Here is a 15,829-nt window from a genome sequence, read left to right on the forward strand (position 1 = left end):
ATATATAAACAAAGGTAAGGTAAATATAATTAATTTAAAACCACTGAATAAATCGCATTTGGACAATTTAAAATTAACACAAGTGTAATACTCCAGTCGAATTAGAGTTTGAACGCGAAAAAATTATTAGTAGACATTTTATTGCATTTTATGATGGACAATTGACAATAATTGACATGTAGAATGATAATATCAAAAAAATAACTCGAAAGAAGTGACGATAAGTTGGCAAATTGCAAATAAGTTGCAAATTTACATGCCTTTTTCATTTTTTTACTGCCCACGTTAATCTAGGCAACCTATCTAATCGGAATATTAATTATTTTATGTTGTAGACAATTAAATTACCTATAATTACCTAAAGTAATTTTTCACCAATTGTAAAATAAAGAATGAAAGCGGAAATATCAGTTTTCCAAAATTTCGCATTGTTATTGCAAAAGGTGATGGATTATGATGAAATTTATGGAAAAGACGGTCAATTCAAAAACCAACTAGCTATTTGTTAACCAATGACGTTTGTTTTTTTTGCAACTAATTGTTTAATTACTAAATGCTAATTTTTAGAAGTTAATATTGTAGATAAGATTAATCCAAAGAAACGTATCGAAAAAGAAACATTCCAAAAAGTTGAAATTAAGTAGCCCTTTCCAACAAACAAAGTAGAACGTGCAAAACAGCATTATAAACAAATTGTCCAAGGGTTAGGTAAAAGCTGCTCGGGAATTCGCTCTTTTTGCATTAAATAAACTTTATTTTTACGGCAATTTAAAAAAAAGAAAATTACCTACGCCTCCTTGTTCACAACATAGCTTAATTAACTATTGGACGTATCGTACTGGGATTTTAAAGACGATTAAAGAAAGGGTTAAACTTTTATTTCCAAAAAGTTTTACATTTATAGTTCATATGCTTTCAGGCCATTCATTAACACTAACTTCTATTGCTGCTAGCCCGTTTATTACATGAACTATGAATGTAAAATTTCTGAAAAAAAAAAGTTTAACCCTTTCGTTGTCTGTAAAATCTCGGTTCGAAACGTCCACACAAGGTATCTTGTGAACAAAGAGGCGTAAGTGACTTCTCTTTTTTTTTAAATTACCGTAAAAATAAGCTTTATTTAATGCAAAAAGAGCAAATTCCCGAGCGGCTTTTGCCTAACCCTTAAACAATTTGTTTATAACGCTGTTTTGCACATCTTATTTTGTTGTAAGTCTACTTAATTTCAACTTTTTGAACTTTTTCTTATTCGATACGTTTCTTTGGATCAATTGGAACCTATATCTACGAGATTAACTTCTAAAATTAACGTTTAGTAATAAAACAATTACTTGCAAAAAAACAAACGAATTTAATTAACAAATAGCTGGAACAACAATTTCTCGGTCAGTTGAATCGGCGTTTGGCACATATTGCCATTGGATTGACCATCTTTTCCATAAATTTTAACAACATCTCTCCGTATAAAGTGTTTTTTTTTTTAGGTTTTATGATCTAATTCGACTGGAACATAAGTCTTTAATTCACAGTAGTCATTATTAAGATTAGGATTTTCTAATCTTTTAAGAGTGTCATATTCGTAGTCATATAAAATAGATCTGGCGAAACTAGAATGGTGGAATATATTTATATTGGTTTACGAGAAGGTACATATTTTTAATATAATAGGTACTATCGCGTCTTTTTGGGATGACTGTAAGGTGTGTTTGTGTATCTTCACTGTCAAATTTCTGCGATATGAAAAAACATTATATTACTCAAGATTTGACAACAATGCATGGCATATCAGTATAAATATGATTCTTATCAAACTTACACCATATATACTGTGAATTAAAGACCATAAGTTTAAGACGTTAATTTTTCAATCATCCCATGAACATGCTTGCTAAGAAACGAAAAACCAAACATCTACCAAGTAAAAACGAAAAGTACTATTTATGTAAACGTCACTTACCTTGGCCGATTCCGAGAGCCCCGTACACTCCGAGGTACAAATCCCTTCTCGCCGTATTCACAGTTCCATTCACATTAAGGGAACTGTCATTGGCCCACACCCCTAACCAGACATTCGAACCGATACTAAAACCTTGAAATACCATGTTTAACAAAATGGTAGCAAAAGTTAAAAATAGCCCAATTGATTTCAGATAGTGCTTATACACGTCCCAACTAACGCTGCCGGTCTCCGCCTTCTCTATCTCTATAAGCTTCCCTTTAGGGGAATCGTTCTTGGACTCTTCTATCGAACCGGCCCTGCGCCGTAAGCTTTTGTCGGTGCTGTCGCTAGATTTCTGACGTTGGAGGGACCCGTTAAGGATGCGGTCAGACCCACATTCGGAATGGGATTCGGAGACCCTCGAGCGATGTCGGCTCAACCGTCTCGTTACTTCTTCGGATAAGGCCGTGCCGACCAGCTGGTCCTTTATTTCATCCAAGTCTACAAAAAACTACATGATGTATCTCTGGCAGAACTAAGTATTTAAAAAACTAAAGCAGACGTGAGCCATTGCCACCTATAATATAAAGCCTTACAGAGTTGAAGATTTAATCATGAATGACAGAAGTCGAGACGTGATCGTAAATCGTAAATTTGAGGTTATGTGGAGGAGGCAAGTCTTGAGTCGGGTCGGTACTTTGAGATAACCGCTGTGTAATAAAGAAGCAGTGTGTCTTTCACCTGCTGTGTGGTTCTTTCGAATGAGCCGGTAAAACGGACCCAAAATTATGTTTTTAGGTTTCCAAGAAATGAAGGTTTGTACAAGATGTGTTCAGCAATTTTTCATGATTACGTTACCAAGCGACGTATATATCACCACAGAACTGATGTCACATGCGAAACATTGAGGCTTTATAATATAGGTGGTAATATACGACCACGTAATTATCAAATGCTGTTAAGAACTAACCGTATTAATTTCTGGTGAAATATGGGGTTAGGTTTTACAACGCATGATACATATTGATCCGTGTGTCATGCATCTGAGGCGAGTGATGTTTATTGATAAAATTCTATTCATAGTTTGAAAATGAAATATGTGAAGTTTAATTCCTTATTATTAGATGTCGAGATCCTGTTTTAGCAAAATGCAAAATGGGTTCATTCCAACAGACTACTATCAAAGACTATAAAATCTAATAACTACCATTTCATCGTAACACTATCTAATAATAAAAATTTTATCCGTTTATGCAGTTTGTATACAAAATAATAAATGATATGAAATTCCTTATAAATGCAACTCTACGTACAGTTCAACGAATTTCACTTGGCCAAATCATGATTAATAAATATAATTTTTCAATTTTGCCTCCCGCTTAGGGAGTATGTGAAATTTGTCGATCCTGCAATTCATTTAAACACGTTCCAAAAGGAAACTACTAAAAATGAATATAGGAAAAGGGGTGCAGAAAAGAGGTGTATTATTATGACGTGAATAAAAAATATATTAACACATTCTACTTTTTTAGTTGCAGGAATTTGAGCAAGATTCGACTCTAACGCAAACGAATTACATACCAGTTTTAATTTGCTTTCCAAGACCTACAAGAACGAATTTGTTAGATGTTAAAAAATAAATATAACGAAGAATTTCTTTTGTCTTACAACCCTAGGGAGGGACTGTATCATCCAGTTTGTTTTCAAAGCAGCTACACTGAAGTTTATTATAATTTTTAAAACACCCTGTACGTTTGCTAGGTTAATCATTATAGAAATATCCAATAGTCTTTGTATGTACATGGTGGATTGATGTTTACACTTTAGAAGGGTTTAATGTATTTTCTGAGGATATACAAGAAGTAGTTCAAATGTCCCAAGCTGGCTATTTTCTGTAGTATGGATAACTATTTATAAAAATGTTTTGACTTTTGTAAATATATGAATTTTCTATTGTTTTTTACCTAAAATCCAGTGGAGTACAGATATTTTCATGGGGAAAATTTTAAGAACTGAAAAATTGCTGCTGAAATAATAAGTCCTTCCTAGAGATGTCAGACTTTCATTGTCTAAGTAACTATTATATATGATTTATTTAACAGCTATACTATAATTATCCTACAACATATGATATGCTTCATCGCTGTTTAATTAATTAATTATTCGGATAGAGAAATTTAAAATAGTCAAACACATATTTTTTTAAATGTGATCAAATCAACAAATTTTATATTTATAATTAATTTTTTTTGTAAACTTTTTAAATTAATTTGTAAAAAAACGCAGAATGTTTGTAAGCAAATCAAACTTACCATCATCCGTATCCACATCTTCCGTGATATGTTGCAATAGAAACTCGGCAAAAGCACCTTTCTTGTCCAACAACTCTTGATAGGTGCCACTCTCCGACACCTCGCCATCTTTTATCACGATTATGGAATCAGTTTGCGGCAAATATGTGATGCCGTGAGTTACCAGTACTTTCGTTTTGTAGCGCAACATTCCCTTAGGCCCTATAACTTTATCGAATATGTGTTTACCGACGTGGCTGTCCACCGCACTCAAAGGATCATCCAAAAAGTAGATATCTGCATCAGAGTACACGGCTCTGGCCAAACTAACCCTCTGCTTTTGCCCGCCAGACAAATTTATACCCTTCTCGCCTATTTCCGTCTGGTCCCCACCCGGCAGCATTTCAAAATCGGCTTTAAGGGCACACATTTCGATAACTTTGTTATATAGAACTTTGTCGAATTTCTTCCCGAATAAAATGTTATCTTTCAACGTGGCGTTTTGGATCCAGGCTTGTTGCGAGACGTACGCGATCCTACCCACCGTGTTCACCCTGCCGGACACTTTATCCATCTCTCCCAAAAAGGCCGATATTAAACTGGATTTTCCAGAACCGACAGTGCCTACGACGGCGGTCAGGGTTTGTTTCTTCAAACGAATATTGATGTTCTTGAGAATGGGATCGTCGCCCCAAGAAAATGTCCCCTTCTCGATAATTAAAGGATCCGCTACAAAAAGGAAAATATTTTTAGTGAAAAACTCTATAAATAGGATAAAGAGCGTTTACCTTCAAACGAATCGTGTGTTACGTTATTTGGGTCCAATTCTTCCGAATTCATAAACCTATTGATTCTTTTTACCGAGACGTACGTCTAAAGATTGGAAGATATTAGAAAGTTGCATTGAAAACATATTATTCCTTATTCTTTCAAAGGTCCGATTAACAGTTTATGTTTGTAGCAATCAAGCTACACAGAAACATAAGGAATAATATCGTCAATAATAATACTTAATTGGTGCTACCGGAAAAGAAAAAATATGCCTCAAGTTTTAATAATGATAATTGATTTACTTGTTAAAAAAATATAAAGCTTAGATTGTGACAAATTTTGTATTTATTTTTCCTTTTCCAGAATCCACCAATGAAAACTAAAGCAAAATTTAAAACCAAACCACCTACTAATATCGAAACAGATAATAGATAAAACAAAATTTATCGTCAATAACAAACATTCTTATCTTGAATAGACAGGGTGTAATTTTAAATGGGGGTCAAATATTTAGGGGTAATTTATATTTGAAGTCGTTTGAATAAAGACGGTTTAGGCGCCGTGACTACCATAGGCAAAATTATTTGTTTAAAATAGTAGTGTCAATCTAAGAGTGTTTAATTTAAAATGAGCTCGGAAAGTGAAGACGAACATTTACCAGCAGCGCAAAGTGCTGTTTCACAATTAATCTCCAAAAAATCGTCGAGATAGTACGAGATTGACTACAACGAATTCAATGGGTGGTGTAGTTTGAAGAAAATTAAAAAAGTGTCCGAAGCAGTCTTACTGGCATATTTCGAACATAAAATTAAAAAAATTAATCCTTTGACGTTATGGTCAGTATATTTAATGTTAAAAAGTACACTGAATGCCAAAAAAAAATGTAAATATCAAATTTCCAAAGTTGAAAATTGCGGCTACAAAAAATTCAATTTTCAAAACGGAATACTAAAAATATGACCACTCGCTCAAAGTTACACCCTGTAGAACGCTACAATGATTACGCTTCTTTATTAGTAGTAGGAGATTTTAGATTTCTTTACTTCGGTACTAATTTTACTACTGAAACCATACTGATAAACATGTAACGTAACCTGGCAATATTTACAAAATATTAAAAAGTTTTTCCCAAGCTAGAGCCATGGTACAATGGTATGACTAAATAAACTACACCTGAAATTGTGCTGATCATGTTAATAAGCAATAACGAAGTATTAAATACCTTATGTATGTATTAATAAATTATATCAATGGAGCAGTTTGAAGAAAAACTTTTTTTTTTTCAAACTAAAATGTCGGCTTACTTGTACTAAGTTCGATATCATCATGGGTAACATGCTCATCGGAAACCTTAATATATTGAAGAGAGAGATAGATACATAGGCCTTATTCGCATCAAGAACGTTATTCTCATCCACCAATACGAAGGTAGCAAAGGTGACAAGAGAGACCTAGAGCATGCACAAGAGACTTAGCTATATCCTCCGTCAATGGCTTATAAAACTATAATGATGATCGGGTTAACAGTAAACATCACCACATTACTGAGAAAGGTATGCTTCCCATTAAAGATATTAACCCATACAGGGTGTCAGATTTGATATGAATTAATATTTTATCACAACGCAGCTATAAAAAAATCAGACAACCTGTATGGGTACATTATAGGAGAGTTACTACTATCAATGCCCACCGTAAAGCGATGAATGTGATATAGTAAATAGTAGTTATCCGTTTTTTTGTTCTCTTTTATTACCTCAACGATGTATACCAGCAACAAGGGCAACAGCGACATCGGTATGCGCATTATCGCAAATAAAGTCAGCGATTTAAACGTTAGCTCGAGAGTCAAAACGTTACTGGAATCGCTGTAGACGAACATTATAAACGTGACCAGTGTCACCTAAACAAAAGTTTGTTCAGTATACATACGAAAAATTATCCTAACTACTTCAACTAATTTGTTTGATTTGCACAGAACAGTAAAAAAATTATGATACTTTCAGGGATTTTTTTGAAAAGAGTTGTAAACAATTAAAAACTACCCTTTTTCTAAGCAACAAAACACAAACAACTTAAATATTTAAGTGATCTAGCTGTTCTGGGATTAGATGGATCACCAGAATGGAAAGCTTTCACTGATTTTAACCTCAAACAAAGTGGCTTTAATTAATATTAAAGATTTGTGTTCTGTTACGTATCAGGTTGAGAAAGTTGAGTGCCATCATATATTTTGTACTACTTTTCGCACAAAACAATTGAAAACAACAAAATGACAAGATAAATTATATATTTTAAACAAATTATTAGAAAATAATTTAAAAAAATGGGAAATGGCCCTGTTCTAACTGATACAATACAAAGAACAGGTATATTTAAGTGATCTAACTGTTCTGACGTCACCTGAGAGAGATGGTTCACTAGAATGGAAAGCTTTCACTGGTCCTAACCTTAAATGGGCATAACTTTGAAAATTTAAAAGATTTGTGTCTTGTCTCATTATTAGCTAGAAAAAGTTGACTATCTTCCTATATTTTGTACCTTTTTTAGAGAAAGTTGAATTCCATCACAAATTTTGTACCTGTTTTTGTACAGTGATAGAAAATCAAAAAATTGATGAAATACATAAAATATTTAAAATAAATCTTTTGGATATTAAAAATCTTTCAAATTATTTATAAAATATAAAAATATTTTTCCTTAAAGGCCATTAAATTAAAAACAAAACATTTTCAGCTGACTGTAACATTGCGATAAAGTTAAATGGGAAAAAAAATTATGAACTTACCAAGAACGGAGCACACGACCAAATAAAGGACGTGCCAGCATTTAAATAAGCCGCCGATTTCAAAACCTTTATCTCCTTGTTCCGTATCTTCAACACCTGATTTTCAAAACTGGGCTCCCACGCATACAACTTCAGGACCTTAATTCCGCTCAAAATCTCGTTCATCAGTTTCACACGTTCGTCCTTATTCTTCATCTGCTTAATCTGTAAGGTCTTAACTTTGTTTGCAATGAATCCGTTCACGGGAATCAGAATAATCATCACAGCTAATCCGGCAAGCACTGACGGGCCCAACTCGTACCACAAGAAGTACAGAGACAAGATAATTTGAAGGGGCGCCGACCATATCATGTTTAGAAAGGCCGTAAGCTCGATAAATTTTTGGGCGTCCACAGACATCAAGTTAACGATTTCTCCCACCGTAGTTTCTTTACGGGCGCTGTTGGATATTTTCAACGATTTTCTATAAATCGTGGAGATCAAAGCTGTTCGGATCCTCATTCCGACTATGAACATTCTATTGAAGTACTGCGCCAATAGTAGAGTTTGTATAGTGGCCGTTATAAAAAGCAACGCTGTGAAAAAATAACCCCTCCATTCGTATTGTCCCTTTCTCACGTAAGTAATAATATATCTAAAAGGAAAATCGATTTAATTGAAAGCAAATGGGCCTAACAAAGTCTTACCCTAAAATTTGGGGGCTCACGAAAGTCAAAATGTCCTGCATTAGTTTCAGTAATGCCCCGAATGCGAACGTGGGGCCGAAAGATTTCACTAAAGCTGGCAAAACGGATGCCTCTTTTTTCTTCTTGCTATTAACAAAAGCTACGTGGTCAACATCGGACTTAAATTGCGCATTTTGGGTGGGGGAGTAACTGTAAAGGAGTAGTTCGATTTTTTATCTTATTATTAAATTCAAAGCAGTGAAGCACGAGGCAGCTCTACAACGTAACAGATGGGGATTTAAAAAAGTTGCTCCTTCGAAACGCGAGATATATTACCAGCAATTTCTGAGAAGAAACCCCTAAAGTGATACTTTTTGAAGAAACAACTTCTTTGAACAATGCGAACAACGCCTGGAAGCTTTAAAAACATTGCAAAATGTAAAAAAAATGATTAAACTGTATATTTAACCAATACCATGAAGCTATAAACAAAGTATTTCTAGGCTGTAATAAAAAAAATTTTAATAAATTTAAAATAAAAGATCTAAAAGCAAATGTTTTAAAAAACGTATGAAAAAAACAGACTAAATGAAAAATATACAGTGTTAGAAACTAAACAATTAACTGTCTTTACATTTTATAAATTTATTAATTTTCACAATAATTGTTTAACTTTGGATATTTCGTCATTCACTATAAAAAAAATGTTGTAAACTTACATCCACGTAGTAGACAATCTTTTTGTTAATTTTTATTTAATTTATATTTTGTCCAAGAAATGACAAATTTCTGACACACTGCTATTTACATGTATCGAATTCACACAAAAATGAGGCGAAAAATGAAGTTATAAAAACAAGCACTCCACAAACACTAACCTTCCACTTTTGTCCAACGTGTTCTGCCAGTGCTTCTCAAATAACGGTACGATTTCCTTGGCTGAATCTTCGGGCTTCATATCCCACAAATCCGTCGCTTCCAAAGGTTTCCGAAAGCCGGTCCAAGCCAGAGAATCGAACCAAGTGAACAATAGGCGTGACAAGAAGCTGGCATTTTCTTCCGGGCAAGGTCTCTAAATCACAAAGGAACATTAGTCCCTTCTTTAATAAACCGTTAACGGAAAGCTACCTCAGACTTAGGATATTTCGATTCTCGAGGTGGTTTGTCTGCAAAACAGTTGAGGAGGAACATCAGCAAAACCAGCGGGTAATAAATCAGGTAACTGATGTAAAAATATTTGGATCCCGGAGGAATTTCACTCCTCTGGGCCCGTCTAATCTCAGATCGAAACTGAACAGCGCCGCATACCCCCAGCAAAAGCCAGAAGAGGAATAGCAGCCCTGAAGACGGCATGCCATGTTTCCTGTTGTATACGACAAGAAGTGCAGAAAGGGCCTAAAAATTAATCTGTTTTATTAAAGTCAACAACACCATCAAAATTTACAATTATTTTTTTTTACTAAAATGCAAGCGAAATGAAAATGTTTATAAATTATATATTGTGTCATTCGTAAGAAACATTTTCAAATTTTTTTGCTCTGCATTTGGAAAAATTGAGGACTTTTACATGACCATCTAAACAAAGAACCCGCTTTTACTTTAAAATAGATTATAATTATCTGCACTTATAGAAGCCTTAATACTACAAATAAAAAACAAATGAAGTTCAAATAATGTGTACAATCCTGTACGTTTTTGCAAAAATCACATTATTTTTAATTTTTTTTTAGAAATGTAACAATTTCATGCAGGTAGTTCTACTATTTTATTTTTTATTCACTTAATTTTTTCGGAACTACTTATTGCCGAAATAACGATAATTTTGCATAAATTGTAGTAGGCCGTCACAGGGTTACCAACCCATTTTAAGAAAAAAAAAGACAGCTTTTGAAATTTCTTTAAATGGACATATTTTTTATCTAAATATATTTAGATGGATTTTTAAATTTTTAATTTAAATTTTAAATTTTTCAATAATTTATCTGCATATGGTACAAATCAACATAAAATACGCACACATACAGGGTGATTCACTGCTTATCCCAAAAAATTTGGGAATATATGTGGCATGAGACATGGACTCAATATCGTAAAACAAAATTGTAAAATCCTTATAGTTTCCGAAAAAAAGAATTGTTGAACTTGTAGTACATTCAACCATTACATATCTGGTCAACTGTAGTCTCTAGCGTCATTCGCAATACGCGTGGGAGCCACGTGGCCTCAGCGACTCCGAATACTGAAATCCGATTTTACAATCCTCGTTGCGTTAGTGTTTACCTGTTATTTCTCCCAAGAACTGCAAGTCATTCCAGACGAGCAGTTCGCCTTCCGACCCAATCACTCCACTGAACTCCAAATCCTTCGCCTTACCGAGCACATCACGGCGGCCTTCAACAGGGGACAGTACACTGGTGCTGTCTTCCTGGACGTCGCAAAGGCCTTCGATACGGTTTGGCATGAAGGCCTACTGATGAAAATGCTCACCAACCAATATCCCATATCCTTTACCAAACTCATAAAATCCTACCTACACCACCGAAAATTCCGCATCCAAATCCAAGATTCCCTTTCCACCACCCGTCCCATGGAGGCCGGTGTCCCCCAGGGCACCGTCCTGTCCCCACACCTATACACCATTTACAACTCCGACATCCCACATCCCCCCAACACCAACATATACTTATACGCCGACGACCTGACAATCACATCCCAATCCGTAGATCCTAGATATTCCGTCTACCTCCTCCAAAGCTCCTTAGACCAACTTGAAACCTGGTGCAACAGGTGGAAAGTCAAAATTAATCCCAACAAAAGTTCGGCTATCCTTTTTACCAAACGAAAAATCCCACAAAACCTTGACAGACTGACACTATCCCAGGAACCCATCTCCTGGAATCGACAAACACGATACCTGGGCGTGACGATGGACCAGCGTCTCACGTGGAAACCGCACATCGTGGAGACGGTGGCGCGAGCGAAGACCACCAGGGCTAGGCTCTATCCCTTACTCAAAGGTGGAAACACCCTCAGTTTAAGGAATAAGCGAACGCTTATCAAGGTGGTACTTCAACCGCAGCTAACCTACGCCTCCACGGCGTGGGGTCACGCGGCAAAAAGCCACTTAAAGTCATTACAGGCTGTGGAAAACATAGCCCTCCGCACGGCCACCGACGCGCCCTGGTACGTAAGAAACACTGACATATTACGAGACTTACAATACACAAACGCTACACAGACAATAAGACAAAACGCGGAGAAACGATTTGACGTAGCCGCTAGACATGACAATCCCCTCCTCAGGCAAGCCGTTGACTACGTACCCGACGTGACCGACAAACACAAAAGACCTAGACACCAACTTTTTGACCCTGGGTGACCACCCCAATGACCCCCCCCCTGCCCGCTAACCTTTTCTGTTTCAGAGACAGCCAGGATCAAGAAACGAAGACAACGACACACACACACACACACACACACACCCCCCATACCCTCCTTAACCCTCCCCTCCCGCGCTAGCCTAAGGGCCACCTTAGCAAAGCGCATCCCAGGCTGCATAGCCGCACTACCCTACCCAACCATACCACACATAAACATGACACTACCCCCGGGGTTTACACAGACGAGCCGGCGAAGCAAGAAGAGCGCCAGAAGAAAGGGCCCTAGCCGGCGGGGCCCAGCCAGGACAAAAGGAGGTCCCACAAAGCGCCTACACCGGCCGCATTTGCGGTCGGGGTAGACGACGGATGGGGCCCACCTACGAAGGCTGTCCAGGCCTACACGAGATGAGGCAGGATAAAGAGGGATAATCCCCCTCGATCCCAAATCATTGAGGCCAATTTCTAGCCATAGAATAATGGCGCGTACCTGTTATTTGTGGTGTTTACAATAGTTTTTTAGTAGTTAGTGTCAAAAATGGCTTGCATGTTTAGCAACTCGTAGTTGATGGATATTGTTTTAATTTATGGTGAAGCTAGACAACATTTTGTATTATGGTGAAGCATTTGTGTTATGGTGAAGCAAGACAACATTTGTGTTAATTCATAGAAACTGAGTAAACAGTTGAATTAGCTGATATAAAATAGGTGCTATAAAATTATATTTATTTCTTTAACAAATATAACTTCATGAAAATTAAAATAAAAATAATATAGATAACGAGCGTTCAAATAAAAACGTGGTCGAAGTTGGCTCTGACACATTGGACGTAGGGAGTAGCTTATAGCGACCAACTTAACCTCATTTCTCAACGAGCTGTATAGCAGCTGTCAGTTTCAATAACGTTAATGACTATATAACTTTATTTTAAAGAATAATCGTGATAACAATAACAAACAATTAAAGGAGCTGCGGAAAGTGTCCCCCTCCTTGTTATAACAATAAATTAAAGCAGCTGCTGAAAGTGTCCCCCTCCTTGTTCCAAGCACTTTTCACACCTGTTCCTCAAAGAATTAAAGACATTTTCTAAGATGCTCGGGGTATTGTTAATTTCACGAATCTTGTCTATAAGTCGAGCCTGCAGATGGTTTAAATCAGGAATAGGCAGTTCAAAAATAGTGTTTTTAAGGTAAGGCCACAAAAAGAAATCACACGGCGTAATATCACATGACCTCGGTGGAAATTCATGTTCAGCATTGAGACTTATTAGTCGATTTTGGAAAACTTCCCTCAACATATTCATCGTCTCGCCTGCCGTATGTGCCCTTGCGCCATCTTGTTGAAAGTAAAAGTTTGTAATTTCGTTTTCTTCCAGCTGGTTAACAAAAGGAGCGATAATTTCTTCTCTATACCTTTGCGCAGTAAGAGTACCATTAAAAAAAATAGGTCCATAAATCCTCCTTCGATTGAGAGCACACCAAACTCCAATTTTTTGAGCGTGTAGAGGGCCCTCGACAAAAAAGTTATCTGGTTTTTCAGAAGACCACATTCTCATATTCTGTGAGTTTACGTAACCACTTAAATGAAACCAGGCTTCATCAGAAAAAAAGGTGATATTATGAAGTTCACCGTAGTTGTTTAAAAACCATTCACAAAATACAGCCCGTCGCGGAAAATCAACTTCATGAAGTTCTTGCTGACAAGTTAAACGATAGGAGAACAAACGCAAATCTTTTTTTAACACTGTGTGGCAGGTACCGACTGATACTCCCACCATTTGTGATAAAACACGTACAGAAGTTCTTGGCGCATTTTCCATTATTTGTTGGACATTTTCTTTTAATTCTTCAGTCCGCTTTTTAGGTCGGCCGCTTCCTTCTTTTCTTGTTACACTGCCCGTTTCACGAAAAACATTAACACAACGCTGAACTGCACTTTGAAAAATTTTGTACTCAACAACGCCGGGAAATTGATTTTGAAATTCTATGAAACATTCCTCAATAGAATACTTCCATATTCCATCAATCTTGCGTCCATTTCTAAAGTAGGACTCTATGATAAACACTTTTTGTTCTTGAGAAAACACCATTTTAAACGCTTTTTAAAACGAAAATATTCAAATTGATAGCGGCGATATAGCGCTTTGACAGATGACGTTTAAGTTCATTTGTTATACGCTACGCCCTACGTCCAAATTTTCAGAACCAACTTGACCACGTTTTTATTTGAACGCTCGTTATATAAAAAAACAAAAATTAGTTTTCATTTCCATAAATTTGCCATTTCAAAGCAAAAAAAAGACTTAATTTTTAATCAGAGCATCTGAAATTCATAGCATAGCATAGCAGAGGTTTGCAAGTTTTCCTGAAATAGGGAAATTTCCCCAGAGTTAGCAACCCAAGTTAGAGGTCTTTTAATATCTCATAAGCCGCGAAATGCGCGAAAGGCGTGGCGTATCCCCATAATTCTTCTAATAAGCACGTTGTGAAAACATTTACTCAGAACTAGACCATGTGCATCATTACAAGTAGACATGAACTAAGGCGCTCGGGCATCAATAAAGTCAACTGGCGAACGTTCGTTATATATATTTTGATTGTTTAAATTAAAATAATAAAGAATAGGGCATTTTATTATATTTGTAATCGGATCAAAGGCTTGTTTACGCTAGAGCTCGAGAGAGATTGTGAATAATAGGTGTAATGTTTTTAGGACGTAGAATAATTTAGGCGACGATCGGAATTATGTTTCTGCGCATATGAAAGTCGAAGCTCATAAGTTTTAAAACATCTCTACAGAGCAGTGTTGTCAGCATTTCCATCCCCAGGTCGCCAACCGACCATCCAACAATTGCCCAACTCATGCCCAGAGCACAAAAAATTATTTTTAATTTAAACTATTCCAAATCTCTTTAAAAAACATATTTTGATATCTTCTATTCTACTTATATGTGTTTGAAATTTGTATTAGATATTTTTACGCTAAAGGTATTAATAATAGCTCAATTTATTTAACAAATTGAGCTATCTTTCTTAGGCCTGTTTAATTTGTTTAATTAAATCAGTTTGGAGACGTCATTTTGACGCCATGACGAAAATTGATAATCTGACACGGGCCTTATATTGCAAGGTGTTAATGAAATAAGTACTCAAAATTGGAGAGTATGTAAAACATGTCGAAATGTGATGAAAACTGAGTTACCCCTAAGCGAGATACGGCCCCTTGAAGGGGTAACTCAGGAAACAGTTTTTATTGTATAACTTCAAAACGGTTTAATATTAAAACATGAAATTTTTGGGTTGTATTACTATTTATATGCTTAATAATCGGTGTAATATACAAATCAAAATTTGCTACAAGGGCCTAAGAAAATGCGGGATCATGTGGCAAATTTTTCAATTTTTTTTTGTACGCAATTTTTTCTACTTCTTCAAGCGAAAATATGAAAATTTATATTTTGCATAAAAAAGGTACTCTTGTTGGATTTTAATAGCATGAGTCGTTTTCTAGTAAAATCCATGTCAATAATTCATTACGTGCTCAAAAATTCCTGCTGAAAACAAATGTATTAAATTGTGCCATGAGAAAATTACTATTTATACTATTTATTACAACTTTTCGGCAAAATCCAAAAACAGGTCAAATTTGTTGCTGAGGGGGACAACTTTTGGCTCAAAAAGCATACCAAAATCTTCAACCCCCTAAGTGGGGGTGCTATCCCCCAAATTTTTTCAAATGGGAATGGGGGTCAAGTGGGGGGTCATTAGAAAGGGCTTTTAATTCTCTATACATCGATTCTTACTTTTTGAAAATCGATTCATTATTTTAGAAAATATGCAGCTTTGAAAATACGAACTATATTTTTGACGAGAAATGCGAAAATCGATTTAATTTTACTTCAAAACTTACGGTATTAGTCAAGTAAATGCTGAAAATGTTGTCCGCCAACTTGCATACAATGATACAGGTTGTCTTCAAACCGTTGTCGAACATTCTG

At 35.8% G+C, this 15,829-nt stretch overlaps 1 protein-coding gene across 14 annotated transcripts in view; it reads right to left on the reverse strand.

Annotated features, from left to right (window-relative positions):
• Nucleotides 1–15,829, reverse strand: part of LOC108908886 (multidrug resistance-associated protein 1) — a 48,015-nt gene that overhangs the window by 18,079 nt on the left and 14,107 nt on the right. For 8 of the 14 annotated variants that reach the window (XM_018713051.2, XM_018713050.2, XM_018713054.2 and 5 more), the window contains 10 exons: nt 9,583–9,849; nt 9,333–9,526; nt 8,476–8,664; nt 7,790–8,423; nt 6,758–6,904; nt 6,306–6,452; nt 5,019–5,103; nt 4,252–4,959; nt 3,521–3,544; nt 1,958–2,440 (listed from right to left, as the gene is read on the reverse strand). In XM_018713051.2, the coding sequence (XP_018568567.1) occupies nt 1,958–2,440; nt 3,521–3,544; nt 4,252–4,959; nt 5,019–5,103; nt 6,306–6,452; nt 6,758–6,904; nt 7,790–8,423; nt 8,476–8,664; nt 9,333–9,526; nt 9,583–9,849 (2,878 nt within the window). The remainder of the gene's footprint in view (nt 1–1,957; nt 2,441–3,520; nt 3,545–4,251; nt 4,960–5,018; nt 5,104–6,305; nt 6,453–6,757; nt 6,905–7,789; nt 8,424–8,475; nt 8,665–9,332; nt 9,527–9,582; nt 9,850–15,829) is intronic. The other 6 variants (XM_018713062.2, XM_018713061.2, XM_018713058.2 and 3 more) reach the window with 5 other exon arrangements.

Source organism: Anoplophora glabripennis, unplaced genomic scaffold, assembly GCF_000390285.2.
Source record: "Anoplophora glabripennis isolate ALB-LARVAE unplaced genomic scaffold, Agla_2.0 scaffold428, whole genome shotgun sequence".
In the NCBI taxonomy this organism is placed as follows: Eukaryota; Metazoa; Arthropoda; class Insecta; order Coleoptera; family Cerambycidae; genus Anoplophora; species Anoplophora glabripennis.